At 49.9% G+C, this 27,788-nt stretch overlaps 1 protein-coding gene across 1 annotated transcript in view; it reads right to left on the bottom strand.

The window, feature by feature from the left end:
* The window catches only part of ABCD1 (peroxisomal ABC transporter 1), a 41,759-nt gene that overhangs the window by 6,785 nt on the left and 7,186 nt on the right, over positions 1–27,788 (bottom strand). The window contains exons 5-14 of the mRNA XM_078578775.1: positions 23,846–24,043; positions 23,049–23,503; positions 22,171–22,309; positions 22,001–22,079; positions 16,504–16,742; positions 16,098–16,402; positions 15,928–16,030; positions 15,682–15,834; positions 15,274–15,373; positions 15,093–15,201 (exon numbers count right to left, since the gene is read on the bottom strand). Coding sequence (XP_078434901.1) covers positions 15,093–15,201; positions 15,274–15,373; positions 15,682–15,834; positions 15,928–16,030; positions 16,098–16,402; positions 16,504–16,742; positions 22,001–22,079; positions 22,171–22,309; positions 23,049–23,503; positions 23,846–24,043 — 1,880 coding nt within the window. The remainder of the gene's footprint in view (positions 1–15,092; positions 15,202–15,273; positions 15,374–15,681; positions 15,835–15,927; positions 16,031–16,097; positions 16,403–16,503; positions 16,743–22,000; positions 22,080–22,170; positions 22,310–23,048; positions 23,504–23,845; positions 24,044–27,788) is intronic.

Below are 27,788 nucleotides of genomic sequence, written 5' to 3'. Positions count from 1 at the left end.
ATTCCGCCTCTGCACTCGAACGGGAGACACGATCCTGCTTGCTGCTTTTCCAGCTCACAAGGCCCCCGAAGACAAAGATGCAAAGACCGGTGGTAGACCGGTAGTCCACAGTCGAGCCTGCATAGTCAGCGTCTGTATATACCTTTACAGTCGGCTCTGAGCTCCGGGGGAAGAGTAAACCCTTCCGACAGCCCTTCAGGTACGCGAGCACCCGGTGAGCTGCCTGACGATGAATCATGCGCGGAGCATGCATGAACTGACTGAGAAGGCTAACTGCATAGCTGATGTCGGGACGCCGCGGTGTGGGATAGAGAAGTTTCCCCACCAACTGCTGATATTGATGGGTGCTGACCGGCGGAGAGTCACCCCGCGCCCAACTTGACGTTGGGGTCGATGGGGTCTTCACAGGAGCACAGTCGGTCATACCCGTCAAAGTCAGCAGGTCCACCGTATATTTCTGCTGGCTGATGAAGATACCACGAGCCGAGTAGGCCACCTCGAGCCCCAAGAAGTACCGGAGCTGACCAAGGGCCTTGATCTCGAACTCGCGGGCAAGGGAGCGGCTGAGGCGTGAAGCTTCGGCAGTGTCCGACCCGGTGATCAGGATGTCGTCCACATAAACGACCAGGATAGCGACCCCGGCCGGGCCGTGACGGAAGAAGAGAGTGGCTTCCCCATTGCTCTGGGTGTACCCTTCGGCGCGCATGACGGAGCTGAAGCGGCCGAACCACATCCGCGGTGACTGCTTCAGTCCATACAAGGACTTCCGCAGTCGGCAGACGGTCCCCGGAGGCCCGAGAGGGTAGCCGGAGGATGATGCATGTAGACCTCCTCGGTAAGATCGCCATGAAGGAAGGCGTTTAACGCCGAACTGGCGAATCAACCACCCATGATGAGCGGCCAGCGACAGGAGGAGGCGGACGGTGTCCATCTTCGCGACCGGAGAAAACGTCTCGAAGCAGTCGACGCCGTAGGACTGAGTGAAGCCACGAGCCACGAGCCGCGATTTGCGGCGTTCCAGGGAGCCATCGGCGTTGTGCTTGGGGTGTGAACCCACTTGCACGACGGCCGTCTTCCCGGCGGGAGAGGAACCACATCCACGTGTGGTTTTTGAGCAAGGCGCGCATCTCTCATCCATCGCCGCTTTCCAATGAGGACAAGCGATAGCATCGGTTAAGCGGCGTGGAACGGCGACAGAGTAGATGCGGGTCAAAAACAGGCGGTAGGGAGTACTCAACCTGGCGAAGGAGCGATAGTGAGAGAGGGGGTAAAGGGGAGTGCGGGTGCACTGGCGGACCCCTTTACGCAAAGCGATAGGCAAGTCAGGGGAGTCATCGTCAGCAGGAGAAGAAGACGACTCGGAAATGGCTGGCGGAAGAGAGGAAGGCGAGGACTCAGCAGACGGGAGGAGCGGAAGCAGGAGGCGAGGATTCGGGGGAGGAAGATAATGGAGTAGGCGCAATGGGTGAGGAAGGAAGGCCGACTGGTGGAGGAGAAGAAGAGGAGGGTGGAACGACTGTGGGAGGAGAGACGACGGTGGGAGGAAAGGGAGCAGCGGGCTCCAGAACCAGATCCGGCTCCAAGTGGGGGGCCGGAGGAGATGAGGGAGAGAAGAAGGGTTGAAATTCAGAGAAGGTGACATTGGCGGAGACAAAACCGACGAGAAGAGGGATGAAAGCATTTATACCCTTTCTGAAGCGAAGAGTAGCCAACAAAGACGCATTTGAGCGCCGGGCATCCAGCTTCGACAGGGAGGGCGTCGTGTCATGAACATATGCCGTGCAGCCAAAGACGCGGGGAAGAAGGTGAGTGCGGAGCTGCGCGGCGGGAAAGGCAGCCGACAACCGGTCAAGCGGAGGGCTGAACTGGAGGGTCGGGTGGGCAGCCGTTGATGAGATGAGTACTCGTCAGAACGGCTTCCCCCAATAAGTCCACGGACGTGGTAGTCCAGCAGGAGAGTGCGGGCAGTCGACGTGACATACCCAATACGCCGCTCGGCAAGGCCATTCTGCTCGGGCGTCGCCACGCTAGACGTCTCGTGGAGAATCCCATGGGCGGTGAAATACGAGGTCAACTCCTGGTTGACGTAGTCCGGCGCATTGTCGGACCGGAACCGCTGAATAGTCCGGCCAAACTGAGTCTGAAGCATGGTGCAGAAGGCTTGAACAGTCGAGGAGACGGCGCTCTTGGACGGCAACAAGTAGGTCCACGTGTAACGGGTGGCCTCATCAACAAAGATCAAGAACCACCGGTGTCCCTTCAGGCTGGCCTGTCGCGACGGACCCCATACATCGCTATGAATGCGATATAAGGGAACATCACTGTGAGAAGTCGACGGAGGGAAGGAGGCCCGGCGATGCTTCGCCAGTTTGCATGCATCACAAACAACAGAAGAGAGGTCCAAGCCAGTACACAATGTCGGAAAAAGTCTTTTCAAAACATGGAAAGACGGATGCCCGAGCCGCTGGTGAGTGAGTAGAAGCCGCTGCCGGCGCTGGTCCTCGACCGTCAACAAGCACCGCTGCACCGGGGTCCCCGACCGCCCCCTCTCCTCCAACAGCAGTAGGCCATCCGAGCGCCTAATTCGCAAAGTCTTCCCCACCTTGTCAGTCAAAAAGATCCCATCAGACTGAATGTGGAACGAGCAATGGACCGCATCGACGAGTCGCTGCAGTGACATAAGTAAGGTCTGAAGGGACGGAACATGAAGGACGTTGTGAATGATACCACGGCCATCCACATGGATTGACCCGATACCAGTCACGCGAAGTCGTCCCCCACCCGCCGTGTGGACAGCTCGACCACCAAGGTGTCGCTCGTAGGACAGAAACCGGTGGTTGAATGGGGTCATATGCTCTGTGGCCCCAGTATCAAGCACCCAGGTGGTATCCAAACGGCGGAGCTTGGAGGGCCGAGTGTCCACAATACCACTGATCTGACTTGGGAAGGAAGAACGCACCGAAGTCACTGAAGTGAGCCACGGTAGGCTGCGAAGAAGACGCGGTCTGCAGGGCAGCCAGCTGGGAGCTGATACGGGCAAGTTCGGCAGTCAGCTGGTCATTAGTCATGGCTGGATGGCTGGAGCTAGAGGGCGACGGGGCCGGTGCCTGGGCAAGATGGGCTCTGGCTTTGCGGGACCGGCGAGACGACGAGACAGGAGCTGATGACGCAGGGGCGGCCTCGGATCCCGGTACTGTCCAAAAATTTCTTGATGCACCGGGCCTCAAGATGATTCGGCTCGCCGCAGTAGGAGCAAACCACCTGTGCCCGAGAGCCCGAAGAAGGCTTGGGCAGCAAGGGAGGTTGCTCCGTAGGGCGGGACAGGAGGGCAGCACTCTCGCCGGGGGACTCGGCAAGCAGGTCCAGCAGCGGACGTTGACGACGAAGGCTGCTTTCAACCTCCGTCAACTCCTTAACCAGACCATCGAAGTCCGGAAGAGGAGTCTGGGAGTGAAGAGCCCGACGCCGGACATCCGCATATTCCGGATTCAGCTTGTCGAGAAATGACATGTAGCGGAGCTTGAGAGCATGGCGGCGGTCGACGCAATTCGGATCCCCCACCGGCATGTAATAGTCCACCTCGCGCCACAGGGCTTGGTGGGCAAGGCTATAGTCCATAATGGACATGGTGCCATGTCGGAGTGCACTCGCCCGCTCGGCCAAAGTAAAGATCTTCCAGTCATCAGCATCATGCCCGCAGTAGCGACGGGCGTGCTCCCAGATCTCCCGCGGAGTCGTCAGGTGGAGGAACTTGTCATAGACCTCTCGAGAGAGAGTGTGAGTCAAGAGCCAGGAGTGGACGAAGTACTGCTCAGCACTCCAGGCCGGGAAATGCGGGTCCGTGACCGGGAGGGGCTGGCAGGTGAGATGTTTCTGGAGCAGACGGCCGCGCAGAGTGTACTCGACGAACTTCAGCCACGACATCAAGTTTGGAGCACTGAGACGGCAGTTATCCGGAGCCGGAGGGAGAGGAACACCGATTTTCGGCGACGGGAGTTCCCGGGCAAAGTCAGCCGCGGTGAAATCTGCTTGGGTTGACGTCGGGGCGGTGGATGCAGAAGGATCACTGCCCATGCTGGAGGTAGTCGACATGACGGCAAACAGCAGCAACGGCAGCGAACGAAGAACCGAACACGGTCCGACACTGCTGGCGGATAGTAGTTGCTGGCGGGCGCGGCGCGCAGGCGGGAGACAGCTGCTTGCGGGCTGCTGGCGGGCGCGTCGCGCGGGCGCTCCGTGCGGGCGCTGCTCGCGGGCGCTGCTCGCGAGCGCAGTGCGCGAGCGGGTGGCGCTGGCGGGCGCGTCACGCGGGCGCTCCTTGCGGGTGCTGCTCGCCGGCTCTGCTCGCGAGCGGCAGTGCGCGAGCGGCGCGCGGGCGCTGCTCGCGGGCGGCTGCTTGCGGGCGGCGGTTCGCGGCGCCCTTGCGGGCGCTGCTCGCGGGTGCTGCTCGCGGGCGCTGCTCGCGAGCGCAGTTCGCGAGCGGCGCGGCGCTGCTCGCGGGCGGCTGCTTGCGGCGGCGGTTCGCGGGCTGCTCGCGGGCAGCAGCGAAAAATGCCCCCCCCCCCTTTTCCCAAATCAAGGAAGCAGGGAGAGGAGATCCGCGAGCAAAGAGCAGAGTGGGAGGGGGAGGGTGAAGAAGAAGGGAAGAAGAAGAAGAAGAAGAAGAAGAAGCCCGCACAAAGGCTTAGGGCTAGAGATGGGGATCAAGAGCTTGGCTCTGATACCATGTTGAACTCCATGCTAGGGCTTGGAGGAAGGAGAGGAATGAATTCCTTAACTAGAATGTACATGAGGAGGGGTATATATACCCTAGGAGAGAGAGAGAGGAGAATATGAGTTAGTGATAAGTGAGGGAGCCTAGTGGGTTTATAGAACATGACCCACTAGGAGAGGCCTCTCACTAACAAAAATAAGTCCTCATCCAAAGAGAGACAGATCAGGCCAACTTGAAGTCAAACAGTCCTCATTGGTTCCTCCGAAAGTGGCGTTGCTAGGTGGGGAGCCCCATGAGGCGATGGCAGCTAGCGCGGGCATCAGCAATCTATGCAAGGCAAGCGAGAAGATAGGTACCCCAAGCCTGGGTCACACTCCGACGGGATTGGAGGCACAAAGAGAAGATGTCAACAAATCCATGGCTACACAGGAGGCCGACACAGAGCAAACATTCCCTGGGGATTCAATGCAGCCCGCAGATGAAGTATGAAGACGGAAAACGGCAGGGTGCCCAGAAAGAGGTGGTTGTCTTGGGCTAAAAAGTTCCCCACAGATGACAGAATACGTGGGAAACCACTCAGAGGAAGTAGGTCTGCGGCACTGAGATAGCTCCCCCTACGAAGATATATTGCGAAGGGAGACCTCCTGGGAAAATACATTGGGAACAGAAGGAAAAGTGGTTTGTGCGGGACGAGATAACGGTAAAAGTGTGGTTGACCACCTGAAAGGAAGTCTAAACTTCGAGGCGAATGGAAGGGTAGAGCGGAAAGGTGAGTCGGATGCAGACTGGAAGGGGCCAGACATGGTACCCAAGGAGAATATAGTGGAGAAGAATGAGATAGAAACTGGTGCCAATGAGCCCGGGAGAAAAGAGGAAATTTTGAGTTATGTACGTACAAATTGGAACGGAAAGACCCCCATGGACATGGCAAGCACAGAGGAGACCAGCAGAATGGTAGAAGCTGACAAAGGGAGGGGAATTGAGTTGAAGAGAAACAATGCTCCACTAGCCGTGTACAAGTGGTGGTAGCAGAAGGGGGATATGTGAGGGAGCAAAGACAAGGAGGGGTTCTGTTGGTTCACCCATAAAGTGAATCTCCTGAAATGTACATGGGCTCCAAAATGAGCAGAGGAAAGGAAGGGTGGGGCAAAGTTTGCGAGAATGGGGAGCCAATGTGGTGTGCTTACACGAGACCATGATGGAGAAGTGCGAGGTGAGGGATCTAAAGATTGTGGGACAAGATTTCCTGAAGGGGTACTTGGTCCTGAACACAGTAGGGCGATCCAGCGGTTTGGTGGTGGCCTGTAATGACTCGATGTTTTTCCTGGAACGAGTGGTGGCCTGGAATGAAGTCATTGAATTTGTTGTTGTCTCAATATACAGCGCGACAAACCTGGTGTTAAGGGCATCTGTTTGGGGGGAGTTGGCAGGGGAGGTGTCGAAATTCCCCAGTTCACCATTGCAGCATGGTGGTGACTTCAGCATGATGTTGGAGATGGAGGACAGACCTCATGGAACAAAGGATCTGAGGCCCTCTACGCCTTCATTGCTGGGGCATCTCCACAGGGAATGGGACCAATTGATTTTCAGCTCAAAAAATGAGCCCATTTATTTGAAATCCAACTATAGTAAATCCTATGAAAATAGAAAATGAGCAAAACAAAGCAATGAGACAATGACTTGTCACTGTGAAGCTATAGAGTATCTGTTAGTGATAGACTATCCCTCATGGGCTAATGGGCCCTATTCTATAAGCCCACTAGCCCTATTATCCTCTCTCCCTCTTAGGGTACATATACCCTTACATGTACTCTGTTCAAGTTATGTCATTATCTTCTTCTTCTCTTCCCCAACATGGTATCAGAGCTCTAGAGCTCCTTCCCTAGGGTTTGACATCGCCCACCTACAGCCGCCGCGCACGCACAGCAGCCGCAGCCACAGCACTACCGTAACAGCACCATGCCGTTCACCGAGACCGACTTCCTGGAGAAGCCACTGTCCTACAAGGTGGCTCATCCGCTTCCGTCGGTCCCCGAGACGACACTCTTACGGGGCCCGAATCTACTCCCGTGGATGCGCTTCGTCGAGACCACCTTGAAGGCGCGCCAGCTCTTCAAGCATTGCACTGAAGACCCCCTTACCATCGACCACCCACATTATGCAGCGTGGGACGTGGAGGACCAGTTCATCCTCGGCTGGATGTATGCGTCTTTATTCCCTTGCTAGTCAGGCCAGCAATTTCCGTCAGGGGTCGTTGACGATCTCTGAATATGCACTTGCCCACAAGAAGATGTGGGATGAAGTGGCTGCCCTGCAGAATCCGTCCACGGCCTACTTCGGCGGCTTTGGTGCGTCTTCCCTTCCTTCATCTTCAGATGCATGGTACTGTGGCCATACGGCCTTCCACTCACCTGTCGTCTCCGATACGACTTGGGTCCTTGATTCGGGGGCTACCGAACACATGACCCCGAGCAATGCCCGGTTTGTATCATATGAGCGGCATCGTGGTGGCGGCACTGTCCTCGCGGCCGGGGGTGGATGTCTCCGTGTGGCCTGAATCGGGGCAGTCTATGTGGACGGCCTCGGTGTGGTCCACAATGTTCTCCATGTCCCTGACCTGCGGGCCGTGCTTATGTCTCCGCAGCGCTTAGTTGATGCTATCTCCTGCTCCTTCCACCTACAACCTGACGGCATGTTTCTGTCTGACAAGGTGGGCCGGACTACACCGATTAGGCGGGAGAACGGACTGCTGATGCTGGACGATGGAGGCCGCTCCCAGTGCTTCATGGTGCACCAGACTCTTCTCTCGGTGGCTGAGCAGCGTCGGGGACGCCTTCTGATGGAGCATCAACGCCTTGGACACCCACCTTTCTCCACTTTACAGCGTCTTTTTCCCTCGTTGTGTTCGGGCGTGGACCTTAAGACTATGCTTTGTGAACCTTGTCAGTTAGCCAAGCACCGCAGATCCTCTACTTCATCCTCGTCTCACACATCGACCCCGCTGTTCCGAGTCCACAGTGATGTTTGGGGGCCGGCACCGCAGATCAGTCTGAAAGGGCACCGCTACTTTCTACTCTTTGTGGACGAAGCTATCCGCTATACGTGGGTCTACCTCCTGACTGCGAAGTCGGAGGTTGCGCAGAATGTTCGACACTTTTGCGCCATGGTACAGACACAGTTTGGTCGAGGCATCCAGCGTTTTCGTTCCGACAATGCTCGGGACTTCTTCAACGCTGACCTCGCCTCCTTTGCCGACCGGGGCATCCTCCACGAGTCCTCTTGTGTGGCCACGCCCGAGCAGAATGGCATGGCTGAACGTCGCATCGGCTATGTTACCTCGACGGTGCGGACATTGCTGTTGGACTCCAAGGCGCCGGGGCGTTATTGGGGAGAGGCGGTTTTGACGAGTACTCACCTCGTTAACGGTATCCCCACCCCACTCCTGGAGTTCTCCAGCCCCTTGGACCGGATGACTGTGGCATTCCCGAATGCTTCTTTGCGGATGGGACTCTTGCCTCGTATCTTCGGCTGCACCACCTACGTCCATGATACTTCTCCCACACACACGAAGTTTGATGCACGCGCACTCCGGTGTGTGTTTGTGGGTTACTCTTCCCTCCAAAAAGGGTACCGGTGCTATCATCCGCCCGGTTCTTCATCTCGGCAAACGTCACCTTTGCCGAGCATGAACCCTATTTTGGGGACTACTCTACCTCATCACGCCTTCCGCTGGATGAGGCTCCTCGGCCCCCTTGGGGCCAAGTCCGATCGTGGAGTCCACCACTCCCACTCCACCCTCCTCACTTCCGGATCTTTCTCCCCTTGATTCCTCTTCCTCACTTCCTCCTGCGGGGTCCTTGGACGTGTCCTCTACCTCTTCTTCGTTACCTGCCCTTCCCCTTTCGGCAGCTCTCCCTCTCACATTGGTCTCCGTTCCTCCTTCCGGCCCCCCATCCTTGTCAAACCCCGGTGCGTCACCCTCCTCTCTCGATGACCAACCCTCGTCACCCCCCCCTCCCGGTCTACCCTCGCCCTCCGGTGAGTCTCCTATGACTCCCGGTGTGTCGTCTACTGCTCCTCCCGGGGAGTCCCCCATTGCTTCCGCTCCTTCTCCTGTCGATGGTGACGATCAGTTGGGGTGGCCTATTGCTCTACGGAAAGGGGTCCGTCAGTGCACTAAGGCCCCCCTCTACCCTCTCTCTCATTACCTCTCCTTTGACCGGCTGAGTCCTCCCTACCGGTTGTTCCTCACACGCATCGAGTCGGATCCCGTTCCTCGACGCTTAGCCGATGCTATCGCTTCTCCCCATTGGAAAGCGGCGATGGACGAGGAGATGCAGTCTCTCCTCAAGAACCACACGTGGGACGTCGTTCCACTACCTCCGGGCAAGAGGGTAGTGGACTGCAAGTGGATTCATGCCAAGAAGCATCATGCGGACGGTACTCTAACGCCTCAAGTCTCGGCTTGTGGCTCGGGGGTTCACTCAGTCCTATGGCGTGGACTACTTCGAGACGTTCTCTCCCGTGGCGAAGATGGAGACTGTCCGGCTTCTTCTGGCGCTTGCAGCGCACTTCCATTGGGCCATCCGCCAGTTCGACGTCAAGAACGCCTTCTTGCACGGCGACTTGACGGAGGAGGTGTACATGCAGCAACCCCCGGGCTACTCACTCGGCCCCCCCGGTCACGTGTGCCGACTGCGGAAGTCCCTCTATGGACTCAAGCAGTCCCCGCGCATGTGGTTTGGGAGGTTCTCCTCTGTTCTGAAGACCGAAGGGTACACTCAGAGCAATGGAGATGCCTCTCTCTTCTTCCGTCACCGCCCGAACGGTGTCTCCATTCTTGCCGTGTACGTCGACGACATCCTTATCACGGGATCTGATGCTGCCGAAGCTGTCCGCCTCAGCACTGCCTTGGCTAAGGAGTTTGAGATCAAGGCCCTAGGTCTTCTCAGATACTTCCTTGGTCTTGAGGTAGCCTACTCCCCCCGTGGGATCTTCGTCTCGCAGCAGAAATATGCCGTCGACTTACTGGCACTGACAGGGATGACCGATTGTGCGCCGATGAGCACTCCCATTAATCCCAACGTGAAGTTGGGCAAAGGGGAGGATTCGCCGCTGACGAATTCCCACCGGTATCAGCAGCTGGTGGGGAAGCTCCTCTACTTGACGCACACTCGGCCCGACATCGCCTTCGCCGTCAACCTGCTCAGTCAGTTTATGCACTCCCCACGGGAGATTCACCATCAGGCCGCCCACCGGGTCCTTGCGTACCTGAAGGGCTGCCCCGGAAAGGGCCTGCTCTTCCCTCGCAGCACTGACCAGACAGTGAAAGTCTACACTGATGCTGACTTTGCCGGCTCCGTTGTGGATCATCGGTCTACCACGGGCTACTGCACGTTTGTTTTTGGCAGTCTCGTCTGCTGGAAAAGTAGCAAGCAGGACAAAGTCTCATGCTCTAGCGACGAAGCTGAGTACCGCGCACTCGCCGATGGGGCCTCTGAGGGCCAGTGGATTTACGGCATCCTTCACGATTTTCGCGTGGAGTATGCTGGCCCGATTCACTTCTTCTGCGACAACAAGTCGACGATCGCGTTGGCCAAGAACCCTGGACAACAGGGCCGCATCAAGCACATGGAGCGCAACCGCTACTTCTTCAAGGAGCGAGTTGACGAAGGGATCTTTGACCTGGACTTTGTTGCATCCGCCGACCAGGCAGCGGACGTCCTTACCAAGGGACTCTCCCGCCCTCTTCTTCAACGTGCCGTCTCCAAGCTCGGTATGGAAGATATCCATACTTCGCTTGCGAGGGGGTGTTAGTGATAGACTATCCCTCATGGGCTAATGGGCCCTATTCTATAAGCCCACTAGCCCTATTATCCTCTCTCCCTCTTAGGGTACATATACCCTTACATGTACTCTGTTCAAGTTATGTCATTTTCTTCTTCTCTTCCCCAACAGTATCATACCCTGGGGATTAGGAAATAGCAAAAAGGTAAAAGTGACCGATCTTAGAGGATCAGGACAGGTCCTACATCCTTATCTAGGTTGAGCTCATGGACCATTTCTTTCTAGCAGATGTGCAGTCACTTCCTCGCCTGTTGTCGGATCGCTCTATGATCATCTGGCAATTGCATGAGGGATCCAGTTGTCCTGCATATTTTAAGATGGAAAAATCCTGATTCCAGGAGGCAGGCTTCAAAGAGGTGGATGTAAAATGGCAGTCAGAGGGCCCTGAGCAAGGTTTGGCAGGTGATGACTTTGGCTAACAAAATTGGAGGTCTACAAAGTCACCTCAAGGAGTTAAGAAAACAAATCTAACAGCGAAACCAGAATCAAGGAAAACCAAAAGCGATCTGATCAAAGAACAGGAAGATACCTGATACATTATTCTCAAAAGAACAGGAAGAACAGGAAGATACCTCAAGAAGGTATCAGCTGACAAGCCTTCAAAAGATCGCATTAAGTCAAGTTGCACGTGCGACTTGATTATAAATAAAGCCCATATCAACAGGATGGCCAAGAAGTTGTTAGACCACGCATGGCAGCTGAAGTAAGAGGCTGGAGTGCGGGAGTCTTCCATGACCAGAAGGGGAGAGAGGGAGCTGCTCCACCTCTCCATTCGTATCTGTCTTTCATCCCACCACCATTCCCTCGACTCCTTCCGCTCTTTTCCTTGCATCACAATCTCTCCGTTGTGGATTTCGAACACTACATTCAACGGTGATTTCGCTCGTTGGCTTTTCTATAAAAAATCTTGATCTATGATATCAGAATGGTATCAATACCTTAGCCAGAATCAAGGAATCTGAGACTATATAAGATACCAGAACCCTAACTGAAGAACAGGAAAAGGAGTGGCCTGGGTAACAGGAAACAATAGCAGAGGAAGGTAAGAAATAGAGATGGAATGGAGACAAAGGTCAAAGCAGTTGCGGCTGGAGGGAGATGATAACACGAGGTTCTTCCATCTCAAGGCAAATGGTAGGAGGAGAATGTACAGAGGGTGCATGCACGAAAGTGGGTTCACAAGCAGTGGGTAGAGCTCTGGCTGATCACTGAAGGATCTTTTCTTGACGCGGTGGAAGAAAATAAGTGGAGATGGACCGGAGGGGGTGCAACCGGGTTGACGTACTAGTAGCGAGGGGCATTGGCGTGAAACTTCTCAGAGGAAGAGGTTCAAAAGGCCATTAGGAGGCTGAACAGGGAAGTGACACTAGGGCCTGATGAGTTCCTGGTGTTCCTTTTTAGCACATTTTGCGAGATTGAAGATAGAGGTAGTGGCCACAATCAAGGAGTTTAGATGTGGAAACTATGGAATGGAGAGGATAGACTGAGTCTATCTGGTTCTATTGCCAAATCGTCAATGGGCATCAGTGTTGGAAATTTCAGGCCTATTTTGTTGTTGGACTTCATATATTTTATCATACAAAGGTTTTGGCAAACAGGCTGAGGGAGATTGTTGGACCATTCCAATTAGCATTTACTCCAAGCCGACAGCTGGTGGATGTTGCAATTGTAGCAACAGAGATCCTAGAGGGTTGGTGGTGGGGGGAGAGAAGGTCTGGGGTTTATGTGAAAGGTGGATTTGACAAAGGCATATGACTCCCTTCATTGGGATTTCCTCTGGACATCTATGAAGTGAAAAGGTTCCAACAGAATGGGTGGATGGAACAAGAGATGCAACACATCTCAGTCTTTTTCGGTCTTGGCACGGGCACCCTAAGGGCATGGATTCAACTGGAAAGAGGGGGGGTGGGTCAGGCAGAACTGCTACAGTTCTTCCTTGCAGCGGACACCCTTGCTATAGGCACAACTCAATCCTGTGCCCACAGTTTGTTGAAGAGATTTCAGACCTCAAGTTTCCTATTGGGTATCCCACTATTGCAATAGGCGGATGTCACCACATTTTTGTGGAGGGATCAGTGGAGGAGGCCAAGAACCTTACCACACTTCTAGACCTTTTTTCATATTGTTGGGGACTGTTAGTGAGATACTATGCTCTATGGTCTAATGGGCCCTGTTCTATAAGCCCATTAGACCTATTATAACTCTTCCTCTCTCTTAGGGTATATATACCCTCTCATGTAACCTCATTAGGTTATGTTATTACTTCCTCTCTCAATCAACCTCCCCCAACCCCTTCTAGGGTTTGTCAGGGACTTCACATTAACCGTGTCAAATTATATTTTGTTGGTTTTGAGTTGTCGCAAGAGGAGGAAAATCTATGCTCTAGGGAATTGGGGATGCCCAGTGGGACATTACCCATGACGTATCTAGGACTGGCAGCCGCTCATTGAGAAGGTGGACCAGAAGTTAGAGGGGTGTCAGGCCGGCATTCTGTCGGGGGTTTGAACGGGGGGGGGGGTTGCCTGGTTGTTATGCCGCATGCTCTTAGTGCTCCTCACCTCCTACGTCTTCACCATGAAATTACTTGTGGGGGTCAGTCAACAAACGCCTAGAAGGCATGATGAGTAGATTCCAATGGAAACGCTCAGGGTTGGGGGATGAGTGCAGAGTGGCACTCATATCTTGGGATGTAGACTGCAAACCCGTCAACCTGAGGGTTCAGGGCAGTGAATCTACATGCCATGAACATATCCCCATCAACCAAGTGAACAAACAAACTCATGGGACCGGAACTGGATATGGTTATGCAGGCCTTGAAGGAAAGTTACGAACCATGGATAGATTGGGAGAGGCATGCAGCCCTGGTCAGAGGGTCATCCTCATTCTGGCAGTAGCTGAGGCACGTGTTCCCTCAAGTCCAGGAGTTTTTTGGTGCTAAGCTGGGGGATGGTTCTGTTTTCTGCTGCTGTCTAGATAACTAGTCTACTAGAGGCACACTAATGGTGGTGTTTCCATGCCTATTTGCCTTCGCATAGGGCATCCTCAAGCGAGGGTTTGGGAATGCTGGGATGGCAAATGGAATCTGATAAGTCCCTACAAAGGACTTACCACATCAAGAAGAGACACAGGAATGCTGCCACATGCACATGTCAGATACATGAGTGTGTTCATTGAATAAAGGGGGGAAGGATGCTCAATAAAAAGGGAGGGAGTATCAAGAAGTTGTTTCGTTACCCAGGAGGAAACGCCGGTGATTCTCAAATTCACCATCATCGAGAGGAGTCCGATTTGGTAGTCCATCTCAGATCTGAAAGTGAGGAAGCTGATCCAGTTTCTCTGTTTGTGTTTCTCATATTCCAATTCCGTGTTCTCAACTCTCTGTACTAATCTTGGACCAATTTTGATCTATCTCATTCTTGATTGTGGTTGTCTTCAATTTCCATTTTAGTGAGTGACTTGGTTCAACCTGCTGGATTGTCATATTCCATTTTGAACTTTCTCATTCTTGATTGGAAATTGTCATGAAGAATCCTTTTGAACTTTGGATCCCTCAGATCAAGTCGGAGTCCTAAGAGAATCCGCGCTTTCAACAACCTATTAAACAAACGAGCAGCGGATAACATGACAATCCAGCAGTCGATATTGCATTTGAGATCATTGCATAGGACACAAGACAACTGGGGCTGGATAGGCACATCCTTCTCTACCCCAGGAGTTATATGGGCAGATTATATAAACAAAAACAGTGCTATGATCCTGATCTTCCCCAAATGGAAAACAACTTGTTAGCTGAAGCAGACTTCTATTTTGTGTTCTTTATTTATGCACTGTAATTTGCTTGTGTGCTCTTTTATTTTCCTTATGTAATATTTTCTTGTTTCTCATGTCCACCTGTCAGTTAGGGTGCATTGCTCCACCCATGACAGAACCTAACAAAACAGTGAGTTTGAAGGAATCATCATCATGAATAGATAAAAATAAATCAACAGAGCCAGATTTGATGCAGTCCAAAAGATGTGAGTCCTCTGATTGTATGTCTCCAAAAATTCCCCTAAATATGGGTATACTAACTTCCAAGGGAACAACCCTCTTTAGTCCTCTTATCCCAAATTTGACATCTAAAGGATTGTTGACATGAAATCATGTGTATAGGAACAAGTCGCAAACCATAATCTTAGAAAGCCCAAAAATCTATTTACTAACTGGTCCCTAGGTAACTGCTAACCCTAACTGTTGAAGGAAAACAGATGAGAACCCCACTTTTTCCATGAACTTGAAACAACACAACAATGTAAAAATACAGAATATAAGATATGTATATAGTACACCCGAGGGAATTGATGAACTCATGTCAGCATGTCAGATACTCCACAAAGAGTGGAAATTCACAATCTCATAAAGTTCAAACGGCAGAAGACGTCAGCATCACAGAGAGTATATGCCATGAGAATATAAAAGGCAGTCTTATTAATCTAAACTAAACACAAACGTTCATAATAATAACTGAATAAAACAAGCAACTTTTGGGTACCTGAGCGAAGGTGCGACAAAGGAAGATGCAGCACTTTGGAGGACGCTAACACCTACAAGCCGAATGAAGGCCAGTTTGTCCTGCTCCAGAACAAACTTTACACTTGTACCTGCAAAAAAGTAAACATTTTGAATCACCAAGTCTTGGCTTTGATATGATCAATAAACCTCTCAGGATTCACCATTCAAGGAAGCAATGCGATCTGAAATCCATGTCCTGGACATTACAAGCAGCGCAACAGCTAATAATTGTGCACCTTGTTTATCCATCACTGTCGGAACCTGCGGTGGATTTTCCAAACACAATAATGAAATGGGGGACAATTTAGCATCAGATAACTGGAGGTGTGGAAAGAGCAGCTTTGAGAAAGCAGAAAAACATGGGATCTTTAAAATGAGAGGCTTTAATCCTAAAAATGATCCCAAGTCATTCACAGAAGAGAAGTTGATTAAAATACAAGATCTGGAGTCATCAAGCAAAAACTAATGAAATAGCTCAAATCATGGAAACCGATATGAACGTAAGGTTAACTATCCCTTTTGTTATCCCTAGAAAAAATGACATAAACACCAAGATAAATCGCATGTACCAGCACTTTAAACATTGCCCCGACTCTCAGAGGCAAGGGCCTTGCAGCATTCTGTAACTGGGGGACAACAGGCAGTTGCTTGTAAGACGTTTCCGGAGATGAGGCAATGACCTTCATCGAGTAATTCTCCACCTTAGAATCTGAGAATAATTTCTGCAGCCATGTGTAGGGAGGGAAATAATGCATCATTTAGAACCATGAACGTATAAAATGAACTAACTCAAATTGTCCCAACAATAAATAGACCTTTCCACCAGTGGTAAAAGCATTTTGGACAACGATTGCATCAGTTTTACGATCAGTCTCTGATGAAGGTAAACTTCTCAGAGATCCAGAAAATGCATCATCCCTGATAATAACAAAACAATTTATACATCAAGATCAAAAAACAGAAAAATTAAAAGAAATGGAGCTACCTTTTGTACTGGACACTCCATCCTCCTTCTCCATCTAGGGACAAAACAACATCATGGAAGGCAACCAGCGCAGGACGGTGAGAAATAGTAATGCATGATGTTCCCATGGCACGAACTTTGGCACAAAATCTCTCCTCCATGTCGGTCGTGACTGCACTCGTACACTCATCCAAAATGGCAAACTTAGGTTTATGATAGAACAACCGAGCCATCCCCAATCTCTGCTGCTCTCCAAGTGACAGTTCATTCCCCCAGTTGATTTCCTCTTCTGGAGGATATCGTTTCAATAAATACTCTAGATCAACCTATTTCATGAATTGTCGATAAAAAGGGGTGTCATTTAAAAAAAAAGAGGCCACGCTCAAGCAAAAATATGGTATTAAAGGAACAAGGTGTAGAATAGTACATTCTTCAGCAATTCAACCATTCCGCCTTCAGTAAGCGGTTCTATCTCTTCATTTGCCGTCAGAGGATAAATTAGCTGGTCACGTAATGTTCCAACAGCTGTATACGGCCGTTGAGGCACATAAAATATTTCTTTGTTCAGATCAGAGCCAATTCCTGGCTTGACGATGTGGCCAGAGACCAGTGGCCAAAGACCACCGAGCACCCGGAAAAGGGAGCTTTTCCCGCTTCCATTCGGACCTGAAGCAGATAATTTGTGAGAAACTCATAATAGCTGTTCAATTTTTGTCACAATACATTTTTCATTTCAATTTTCTTCAGCTACGTACATGACAGGGAAGAAGAAATCACAAAACTAGTAGTGAATCCTGATAGCTCCATAATCAAATCAATGTCATGAAGTGCAACTTTCATCATGTTACAGTACAATTTCAAAGAGCAATACCCTAGATCGTAATATATGAATGACTTCAATGCAGTCTTGCGAGCTTTAATACTTTATTCCCAGTCAATCTAAGACACCCAAATCTAAGTTGTTTTCACCGATACTAAGATATTTTTTTGAAGAATTTCACCAATACTATGATGACGAAATGAAAGGCCTAAATTCAGCAAATTCCTTCAACCTTACGCAAATTTAATGCTCCTCAGTTGGAAACAGTTGTTGAAGTACACAGACAAAATAGGAAGTTGATACAGACCTTGTGGATTTTATCTGTCCTAAACTCCAATTAATCCATTATAAAAAGCTGTGGATATGAATGTCTTCAGTGAAATGAGCGAGAGGAGAGAGATCAATCCAGAGTGGGAGGAGAAAACGTTTCAACAGAGAAACCCATTAAAGACCTGGGAAAACATTCACAAAAGTAGAGGATGGTGGGGAATGACGGGACCTGGTCAAAGTAGAGGGTAATGAGAACAACACCTAGATTCAATTTATTTCTGTCCCTTGAAGGAGGGATTCTCTTATGTAAATGATAGTACAAATCGAAGTGCCTCGCGACCGACAATGCATCCAACCAATACTGAAACACCAAGCCCTCTCCTAACTTGGCAGAGAACTCTTATACTCAGGGGAAGATTTGTCTGAGTCCCTGGAAAAATGACAAGGGACCTTCGAACAAGACTGCTCTCCTTCCCCAATTCAGCCCCCTACAACAACTGTTCTGGAATATTTGGATGGTGCCCGGGGATTCATGATTCTAACCACCCACTTTGTTAGTTATGCTGTGTTCATTCTTACATGGTAGGTCTGCATCCAATATCCCACGCAACCATCGTGAGACCACGGCTTTGCTCCAGCCTAGAACCTTACCACATAAAAGTACCTCATAAGGCGTTCGAGTTGCTTCCAAATTCTTGCTGGCATTTGCATACTGAGATGGAAAATTGGAATCGATGAATGTACTGACTGTAGTAAGACCAAGAGCCCTCCTCTCAACAACACCTTGGTTTGCCATCCCTCCAAGTGTCTCTGCCTCAGATCCAAGCCTACTTTGTGAAGCTCACATTCTATCCACTTCCTCAAAGCCGACCTCCTGTATGCATGATCTGACTAATTTGGAATATGTGGACCCTCTGTACGCCTCATGTCCTGCCTGCACAATCAGGGTATGGTCTGATAATGGCCAGGGAAATGATCTAATGTCTGCCAGTGGGAACTGCTCCACCATATCTACTGAACATAGGGACATATCCAGTTTAGATTTCATGCTGCATCTCATCATGCTCCTCCACATATACACGATACGCAGGCCCCATTTCTTATAGAGCTGCCTCTGATATGAATGACCAGAACTCTGGATCCCCTCCTCCAGTGTCGTTGGGTCAGTACCTTGCCTCGAGGGTCACATTGAATTCTCCCCCTAGCAACAACATACAACATTGAAATGTGTACACCAGGTCTGCCAACTCCCTCCATAGTTCAATCCTCCTTATGGTCTTCATTGGACCATAGACCAAGAGTACCATTTTAAAATCGTCACTCTGCCTTTTCAGTTTGACCGCTACAGAAAATTCACCTGCCCAAGTGTCCACTTTCTGGAACACTGCTTCATTCCCTATGTAATCCCTAGAGGAAACCTCTTCCTACCACATTCCACTATCATGCCTTGCATCTTTCCAGTATTTTTTCTTGTAAACTCACCACTGTGCAGCTTCCCATTCTTTCAGATAGCTTCCCACTATTTTGTGGAGGGCCCTATGTTCCATGAGACGCATTTCATGGCTGAGCAAATATTCCCCCTCGAGCTTCTGCAAAAATTGCTGCACCTCTCCGATTAATGCAACTCCCTTCGGATGCCTTCATCCAATATCTCTCTCTAGATCCCTCCACATGCCTGCTGCTTGCTGTCATTGCAATGAATACCAGCTCTCGGTATTGCAGTCCAACTCATTTAATATAGGGATGGGTTGGGTTAGGTTCCGTCTGTGTTGCCCACCAATGGGTTGGGTTGCCTCCTCCACTGCTGATGTTGATTCCCCCCCCCCCCATTTTGTTCCATTCTCATGGTCTTCTTCTGCAGCTCCTGTTCCCAACAGAGCCGCCGGGGGCGGCAGTGATGACCATGCGAAGAGCAGAACCCCAAAAGTTCCTTCTGGTCCTCAAAATTGGATCAAAGATGGTAGTTTGGGGGCCTCTATTTCAGTCCAGATGAGAGGACTCGCTGGAGCTCACCAAATGGCCTGACCAAGGTCTCCAACGTCCACTGGGTCCTTATCCTATTCGGATACCCTGTGCTTCCAGGATGACTTTATAGTGCACCCCCACTGAGGCTCCATCTTTTGAAAGGATCCAGCGCCATTTTAGCGCCTGCGCCCCAGTTGACCTCCTGCTGCCATAGAGGCCCATGGACAAAGAAAACCCCATTCTAGAGAGACCACAGTTATGCTTTATAGAGGTTTGGAAATTTCTTCCAAATATCGTGTCGCACATCCTCCATCATCGTGACTCCTCCTGAAACTTCTCCAATTAGGCACCCCATGAGAACCCTGTGGTGTCTCGTCAACTATTCCCTCTCCATTCAGTGTCCCCTTTCATCTGGGGTATGCCTAGGCTCTTCATCTCCAGCTTGGGAGCCATCAGCCCTTCGTCCCATCGTTCTCTTTGACAGTCCCAGTGACAATGGCACTTGTGCTATACCAGCGGGCCTCGGGATTCCTTCGCGCAGTGTAAACACTTCAGGCATAGGTAGCAGTTCACCCCCCCTCTAACCCACTATTAGAGAACAAGGTTCGAGAGAAGCTCTCTGCCGGCGTGGCCCAACTCTCACCCAACCTTCGTCTTAATCTTCTCCTACCGTGTGCTCTCCCCAACCTCTTCTAGCTGCGCCAGTAGGGATACCCTGCTGGCCAACCTTGTCTGCTGTATTCTTCTTGACCCTGCACGCCCTTCCCAAGGGCTTCTCTACCCCTGCTCATGAATGTCAACTTCATCAGATGGAGATACTGTCACCTCAGAGCATATCAAAGGTATCTCTACCTCACTCTCACCTGCAAAACCATGTGTGCCTACAACCTCGAACCACCTTTGAGCCTCAGCCCTATAACCCCCTGCATTGCTACCGTCTGGAATTTGCTCTCCTTGATTGTACAATACCATACACTGTAGGATCTTCTCCACGCGGGCGATCCTTTTATGTTTGGATTTATGGCTCAGGAGCCTCCTCATGACATAGCCCAGAGACCTACGAGGAACTCTAGCTCACCCGGGATTTTCTGCACAAAAATCCTTGCCCCATCATCTTGTTCTTGTTCTTCTCTGATAAAGAACAAGAACACCCTCTCTATATTAACTCTGTATACATCCTTCCTGCTTGTAGGCCATGTGCTCCTGGCGGGATCTCTTCCTTCTCCTTTCCTCTTCTTGATTTCTCTTCTTGGACTATCTCTCGCATACCTTTATTGCGCTTCCATGATCCATGATCCCGATGTAAAAGAACTTCTTAGATTTCAGATACGATACCTATAAGAGTGTATGAAAGGAGAAAGAGGAATGGGATGAAAGTTAGAGGGCTAGCTGGCGCTGAGCTGGCCAACTAACTAACTGTTTCTTGAAAAGTAGCTTAGGAAGGAAATAAGAGAGTTTTTTTAAAAATATAGAAATAAAGGAGTTATAGATAAGGATACGGGGAAGGAAAATGTCACGGAGGATTTGGGGCTTTTCTTGAGCGAGTTATTCCGGAGGAGCTGCAGCTGCATTTGGCCAGAGGTTCATCTGGGGTTCGTGGCTGCGGAGAAGCACGAAGAGGAAGTGGGGAGTTCTTGTGCGAGAAGGAGCTAGGCGTGATGATGAACTGTAAGTCTCATTTACAGATTTCCTTATCATTCGATACTGTATCGTATAAATTTCCTCTTCCTGCTATCATGAACAATGCATCTTCTTATCAAGCCGTAAACCCCAGGTTGGTCTCCTCCATCACCTTGCTTCCCTCCAATGGCGCCGTCCGGTGTGGTCAATTAAGAAGGATTCCAAGCTGGAGAAGGCTGGATCGTGAACAACCAGATCAAAACATCCTCCACTCTCCCAATCGCACTGCGACTGTCCAATTCCTCCAGGAGAGGTTTAAGACGCTGAATCTGTGTTATGCCTCCTCAGTTCTTGATATAATAGATTGCAATGTAGAGATGTCACACGAACCAACAATGCTTCCAAAAATACCAAATCCAATGTAGGATAGAGTTGGTGGAGTATAGCAGTGGGGATCGGAAAGAAAAGAAACAAGAAGATGGAAAGAAGCTCGAACTAGGGTTACTACATCGGTAACCCTCCCTCTGGGTCGGGACTCTCCCGCTATCCAGCCAGTTTCTGCGGCAACTACCTTCAAGAAAACTCTTTGCTTCTTTTGTTCCTCCTGCCTTTGATGCATATGCTCTTATTTGGTTGACCGTCGCACCTTACATTGACCGGCAACGTTTAGTTCTCTGATACATACGTGGAAGACTCGTATCAATCTGCAGGGCCAGGCTCTCAATTGGCAGTACAAGTACCCCTGCTGCTTTGACACCTTCCCCAACCCTGCACCAATGTGGAAGTTAAAGGTTTGATACATAGAGCACAATCAGAAGCTGCTCTACACTTGATGTTGATGTTATCACCACTTCTTTTAGCAACAGATAGTATCATAGCAACCTCTGCAGGCACCTGTAGTAACCCTGACTCAATTGGAGTTGTATGTCTGCATTTTCCTTGAGCATGGTATAAGTGGATTATGTGATATTATAAAACAGAAACAAATATCAGAATCAATAAAATAAGCTCAGAGTTCATGCTATAGATGGACAAATATTTAATAGTCTGAAAAGCGGAAACAGCTCTCTAAAAGAGCAATCCACATCAAAAAGGCCATGAAAAATGAAGTGTCATTCTTCTGCAAACATAAGGCAGCAATATGCTAAAACATCATCATTAACACCTTATTAACACCTTATTACTCCAGAACAAATAATCAACAAACAAATCCAACTATTCATTAATCAAGCAAAAGGCCATTAAGTACCTGTGATGAGAAGATTAGAACCGGGGGCAACCTTAAGACTTAAATCCTCCACAAGAACATTTCCTGTAGGCGTGACAACCTGAAAAAGCTTTATTAGAATTTTCTTGAGAAAGTTTAGAATTTCCAAGAGGATGTCTTTATGAGCCTTTATGGAGAATCCAAGAGAATACCTTGACATTTGAAAATTCAATGTAATTTGCTTCCGTAAAGTTATTCTTGTTTGCATTATTTTGGACAATGGCATTATTGCGGACAGCAGATAGCTCTTTGGATACAACCATCAGTTCATGAATGCGATCAGCATAACCACTGTTTTGCAAAAAAAACAACATTTCAAGCTAAAAAAACATATGAAAGATACTGTGATAATGTTTAGATCTTTGGTCAGTTTACTAAAGCACAAGTTACCCATTTTCCTGGCTTTTTGTCATATATTTATCTCTCTTCAAGTTTGTAACAAATGGGTAGCAACATAACCATTACTTAATGAAATTAGACATCATCCGGGTTCCCTCTTGCCCTCACCTCGCCTCAATTACCTAATCACAAGGGTTGTCAGTGAAATAATACATGGACGAATAAATGTTGAGAAGTCACATTCGAATAATAGTAAATGGATTAAATACAGGATTCTCCTTTCATCCCATTCAGAAGAAGACTCATAAAATGTCAAAGAATAAGTCCAGGTAAGTAGAGGACAACATTAAACAATGTTTTGATTTGCACAAAAACGAAACTAAGCCTAGGTTTTGAGATTCAAGCGAATTCCGCACCACTACACCTGGAACACTACCATTTGCGTGCAATATCTTAACAGCTAGCATTCTCTTGGAACATTTTCTGTTCCCAAAAGAGAAGAAACAGTTTTGTTTTTGAAATCAAGACTGAAGCTAAAAACATCAGTCAGTAAATTTTAAGAACTCCCAACTTTCTTAGTCTGAAAGTTTTAACATTCAGGAGAAAAAATGCATGCATTCATAACTTAACAAGTATAAACAAGGAAAACGGTTCAAACAGGAGGTCTATTAAAAGGAAAATCATATGGCACCTCAAGCGATTCAATCTTCGTGAACTGATTGATAGTGTTCCCAGAGACTGGAAAAGGGATATGATAACGCTCGTGTGGTATCGAAGATTGCTCAGCATCTCTGCTCTTCCCAAGGTAGATGAGTCAGGTCTCAGATTACCAGCAAAAAAAGGTTCAATAATAAGTATAACTGCCACCGTGGCACCGAGATATTTCAAAAGGAAGTCTTGAATCATTCCAAACCACCAGTGATCATGGAGAACAAGCTTCATGTGACGAATAAGTGTCCTGAACTTCTCACTGATATGTGATGCTTCCCTGTTTTCTCCTCCATAAAATGCTATACTTTCAGCATGGGTTCTCAACCGGGAGTGAAGTTGTCGATATTCGCCTTCCACTTGCTGCTCTTTTGACATTAGTTTTCCAAACGGTGGGGATAAGTTTCTGATCATAGTTCCAGCCCCTAATACATATGCCTGAAAGTAAATTCGAAAAACAAGAAATAGTTATTGAAAAATGACAGAATATTATTCTGACATGGAAAATATAATACATCGTCCATAGAAATTTGGATTGCGTTGCAACACAATTGCGGTATGTTTACATTATAGCATATAAAAAATTCGTTATACTAAATAGAATTTCCACCTATTTTTTCATTTATCCTTTTGTTTCTAAAAAGAATGATTCGGCAAGGGATTTCCATTTTTAAGGTGTTACATACTTTATGAAACAAGAGAATGATTTAAAAAGAAATTTTCCTCCTTGTGAAACAATGTTGAGAACCGTAGGATCAGGTGCCCAGAGAAGAGAAGTACCAGTATCCAAAATACATATTTTGGGCTAGTATAAGAACAGAGACGCCAAGTGTAGAGAAGGCCATCAGAGACAGAAATGAGGTCATCCTGAACAAGGTCACTCAACTCTGAACAAAATCTCGGTATATCACTGGCAATTCGTTGTTCTGGGTTGCTGATTCGTCCATCGACATGTGACATTTTGTAATATGCCATATTCTGCACCAAGAAAAAGAGTCGTGTAAGCATCTAGAGAAAATGTGGAACAGCTATTTGATGCAATAGCTTTGGCAAAAAAGTTGTTTTCAACTGAAATGTCATAAATTTTGGCGCTTTCACAAGAATGCGATAAATATTTTTTTGTTTTGAAAATATGAGATCGATACTTGTTGATCTGAGTATTACATGTCTTTATTTTCTCTCTCTTGTTAGCCCATTAAGGGCCCTCTCTAGTCAGCCCACTAGGGCTTCCTATAAAACCCTGTAATCTCTTTCATTTGCTATCAAGAATTGTTCTTTTCTTGTTTACATGGTATCAGAGCCCTAACCCTAACCCTAATCTGGGTTTCCTGGGCTCGACCTTGCGCTCCGATCTTCGGCGGTTCTCACAACCGCCTGATCTCGCGCTCCGGTCTTTCGCCGTCTCGCTCCGGGCCTCCCAGGCGCTCGCCGTTCTGACGTCCGCCGTCCCAGCGTCTTCCGCTCCGGCGCCCGCCGTCCCGGCCCGCGCCGCCCCGGCTCGCGCCGCCCCGGCTCGCGCCGCCCCGGCGACCGCCGTCCCGGCGACCGCCGTCCCGGCGCCCGCCGTCCCGGCGCCCGACGTCCCGGCGCCCGACGTCCCGGCGCCCGACGTCCCGGCGCCCGCCGTCCCGGCTCCCACCATCGCGGCTCCCGCCGTCCCGCGCCCGACGTCTCGGCGCCTGCAGTCCCGGCTTCTCGTCGTTCCGGCGCCTTCTGACTGTGGTCTACTCTGCTTTCATCATGACGAACCCGGTTGAAGCCCAGACCTCTACTGTCACGCCAGACTCGACGCCGGTATCTACGCCACATGCATCTGCGGTGCCTCTCGAGCCCGGGAATTGGCCGTCCTCCTCTGGACCATCCTCTTTGCCTCGGATGCCTCCGGATGGTATGTTTACTGGATTCAATCTCCTGCAATGGCGCCAGTACGTCCAGATAACTTTAAAAGGGCATCTCATGCGCCATCTTCTAGAAGACGGACCTTCCCGGACCGATCCCAAGTATTATGATTGGCTGGACGTTGAGGGGGTAGTTCATCGTTGGCTCTTGGACAGTATTTCACCTAGTGTTAAAGGTGAATTCATGTCTCTAGAGTCGGCTCGGGCGGTCTGGGAAGCAGCACTTGAGAGCCACTCCAAGAAGCACAACATTGCGACTGCATGCGAATTGGTACATCGGGCCGCTAACCTGCGTCAAGGGGACCGGTCTATCATGGAGTACAGTACGGAGCTCATTTCGTTGTGGAATGAAATTGACTACTACATGCCGCCTGACCCCCATTCGGTGGACCGCCAATATACTCTTCAACTTCGGGTTTTCCAGTTTCTTATGGGACTGAACCCGGAATATGAAGTTGTACGGGCTCAGCTTATTCATCGGGAGACTGGTCCTACCTTCAAGGATGCGCTCCACAGTGTGCGGGTTGAAGAATCCCGCTTTCAGCAGGCCCAGAACTCGGCTTCGGCACTTGTAGCTCATTCCTCTTCGTCTGCACGCCCATCGTCGACTCCACCACCCGGCTCTTTGCCACGTGGTCCGACGGCTCGGACGGAGGATTCTCCAAAGGGTGATCCTTCGCTGTTTTGCAATTACTGCAAGAAGCAAGGTCACTCTAAGGAGATGTGCTACAAGCTTCAACGGAAACGCGCACAACCGAGCAACCTTGCTGCAGCCGCCTCGTCCGTGCCCCCCCCGGGTCAAGTGCCTATGCTGTACGGTCTTCTCCTGACTAGTGCCTCTCCCGCTAGCTTCACTCCGGAAGAGATGGAGCGTCTACGCCGCTTGCTTGATCCTCCAGTCGTGGGCTCATGCTCCTTGGCCCACGCAGGTATGTCCACCAGTCTTCCCACACCTACATCCCCTCCTGGCCATTCTTTTTCCTCTTCCACTTGGCTTCTTGATTCCGGTGCCACCGCCCACATGACCCCAAATCCTCGAGCCTTTCAAACTTATGCACCCGTTTCTGGCTCCTCCAAAGTTAAAACAGCCTCCGGCGATCTTCTCACCGTGGCGGGTATTGGTCGTGTGGCCCTTTCCTCTTCTACGCATCTATCTAAAGTTCTTCATGTTCCTCGCCTTACTCATCATCTTCTCTCCCTATCTAGCCTTGTTCGCGACTTGAAACAAGACCTTACCTTCTCTCCTAATTCATGTTTTTATCGTGATAAGGTGTCGGGGAGGACGATTTCCATTGCTGAAGAGCATGAGGGGCTCTATCTTGTTCGTCCTTGTTCGAGTTCTCTTGCTTTTGCTGCTGCGGCAGTTTCCCTTTCGGCTTCCCACGAGCGTTTGTGGCTTCTTCATCGACGTCTCGGCCATCCTTCTTTTGCTACTCTTTATCGTCTCTTTCCTAAACTCTTTCAAGGCCATTCTGTGGACCGTTTTGTTTGTACTGCTTGTCGAATTGCCAAACATCATCGTACCACGTATCCTATTTCGTCTTCTCATTCTTCGACCCCATTCTCCCTTATTCACACCGATGTGTGGGGGCCTTCCCCTATTCATAGTACTTCCGGTTCTCGGTGGTTATGCATCTTTATTGACGACGCTACTCGATTCACGTGGGCATATTTCTTGAATAACAAATTGGAGATATCTCGTGTCATTCCTCAATTTTACTCCCTTATCCAAACTCAATTCTCTATATCCATTCGTCGCTTCCGTTCCGACAATGCTAAAGACTACGTTAACACCACGTTAAGCACCTTCTTCCAAGACAAAGGCATTATCCATGAAACTTCTTGTCCCTATACACCACAGCAAAATGGCGTTGCCGAAAGAAAATTCCGTCACATCTTTGAATTGACTCGGAGCCTTCTCTTCCATATGCATGTGCCCAAGTATATTTGGGGGGAAGCCGTCTCCCCCGCCATCCATCTTCTTAATCGTCTTCCATCTCGAGTGCTTGACTACTTCACTCCCATTGACCGTCTTCAGCATTCCTTTCCAACTCTCTCTCTCCGAACTCATCTTACTCCTCGTGTATTTGGATGTGTATGCTATGCGCCCAACCACCAACTTGGTCGTGATAAACTGGATCCCCGTGCTATCAAGTGTGTGTTTGTTGGCTATTCTTCCATCCAAAAAGGCTATTTATGCTATCATCCACCCTCTCGTCGGTTCGTCGTCACCAAAGATGCCACGTTTGATGAATTGCTTCCCTACTATTCCTCCTCCTCTCCTGAACCCTCATCGTCCCCATCTCCCTCCGATCCACTCGAATTCCTCATCCTCGTCCCTCGTCCCTCTTCACCGGCCCCGCCCGACGTGTCTCCGCCTGTTGCTCCTCCAGCAATTGTGCCTCCCGACCCGCCTCCGGCCGCCGTCTCAGTCCCTCCTGTGGAGCCTCCTCCAGTATCTGCTCCTGCGCTCGACCCTTCTGCTGCACCTTCTTGATTCCTCCGCTCCTATCCGTCGCTGCCCGCCTGAAAAACGCTACGGTATTACCCTTGCTCGTCGCAAGCCTCGGCTTCCTTCTTCGTCTCCTGCTGCCCCGTCTCCCTCAACCTCCACCCCTCCTGCCACCTCCTCATTAGCCGTGCTGCCCTCTTCCCGTTCCTCTCCCCTCTATCCGTTGGCGGAATCTATCTCCTCTCATCGCCTCTCACCCTCTTATCATGCCCTTCTCACCTCCCTTGATGCCACTTCCCTTCCCAAGACGGTGGACATTGCCCTTTCATTTCCGCATTGGCGTCAGGCCATGGCGGAAGAACTTCAGGCTCTT

The sequence above is a fragment of the Wolffia australiana genome, chromosome 7, assembly GCF_029677425.1.
Source record: "Wolffia australiana isolate 7733 chromosome 7, ASM2967742v1".
Lineage (NCBI taxonomy): Eukaryota > Viridiplantae > Streptophyta > Magnoliopsida > Alismatales > Araceae > Wolffia > Wolffia australiana.
This window is presented reverse-complemented; position numbering and strand designations above follow the sequence as displayed.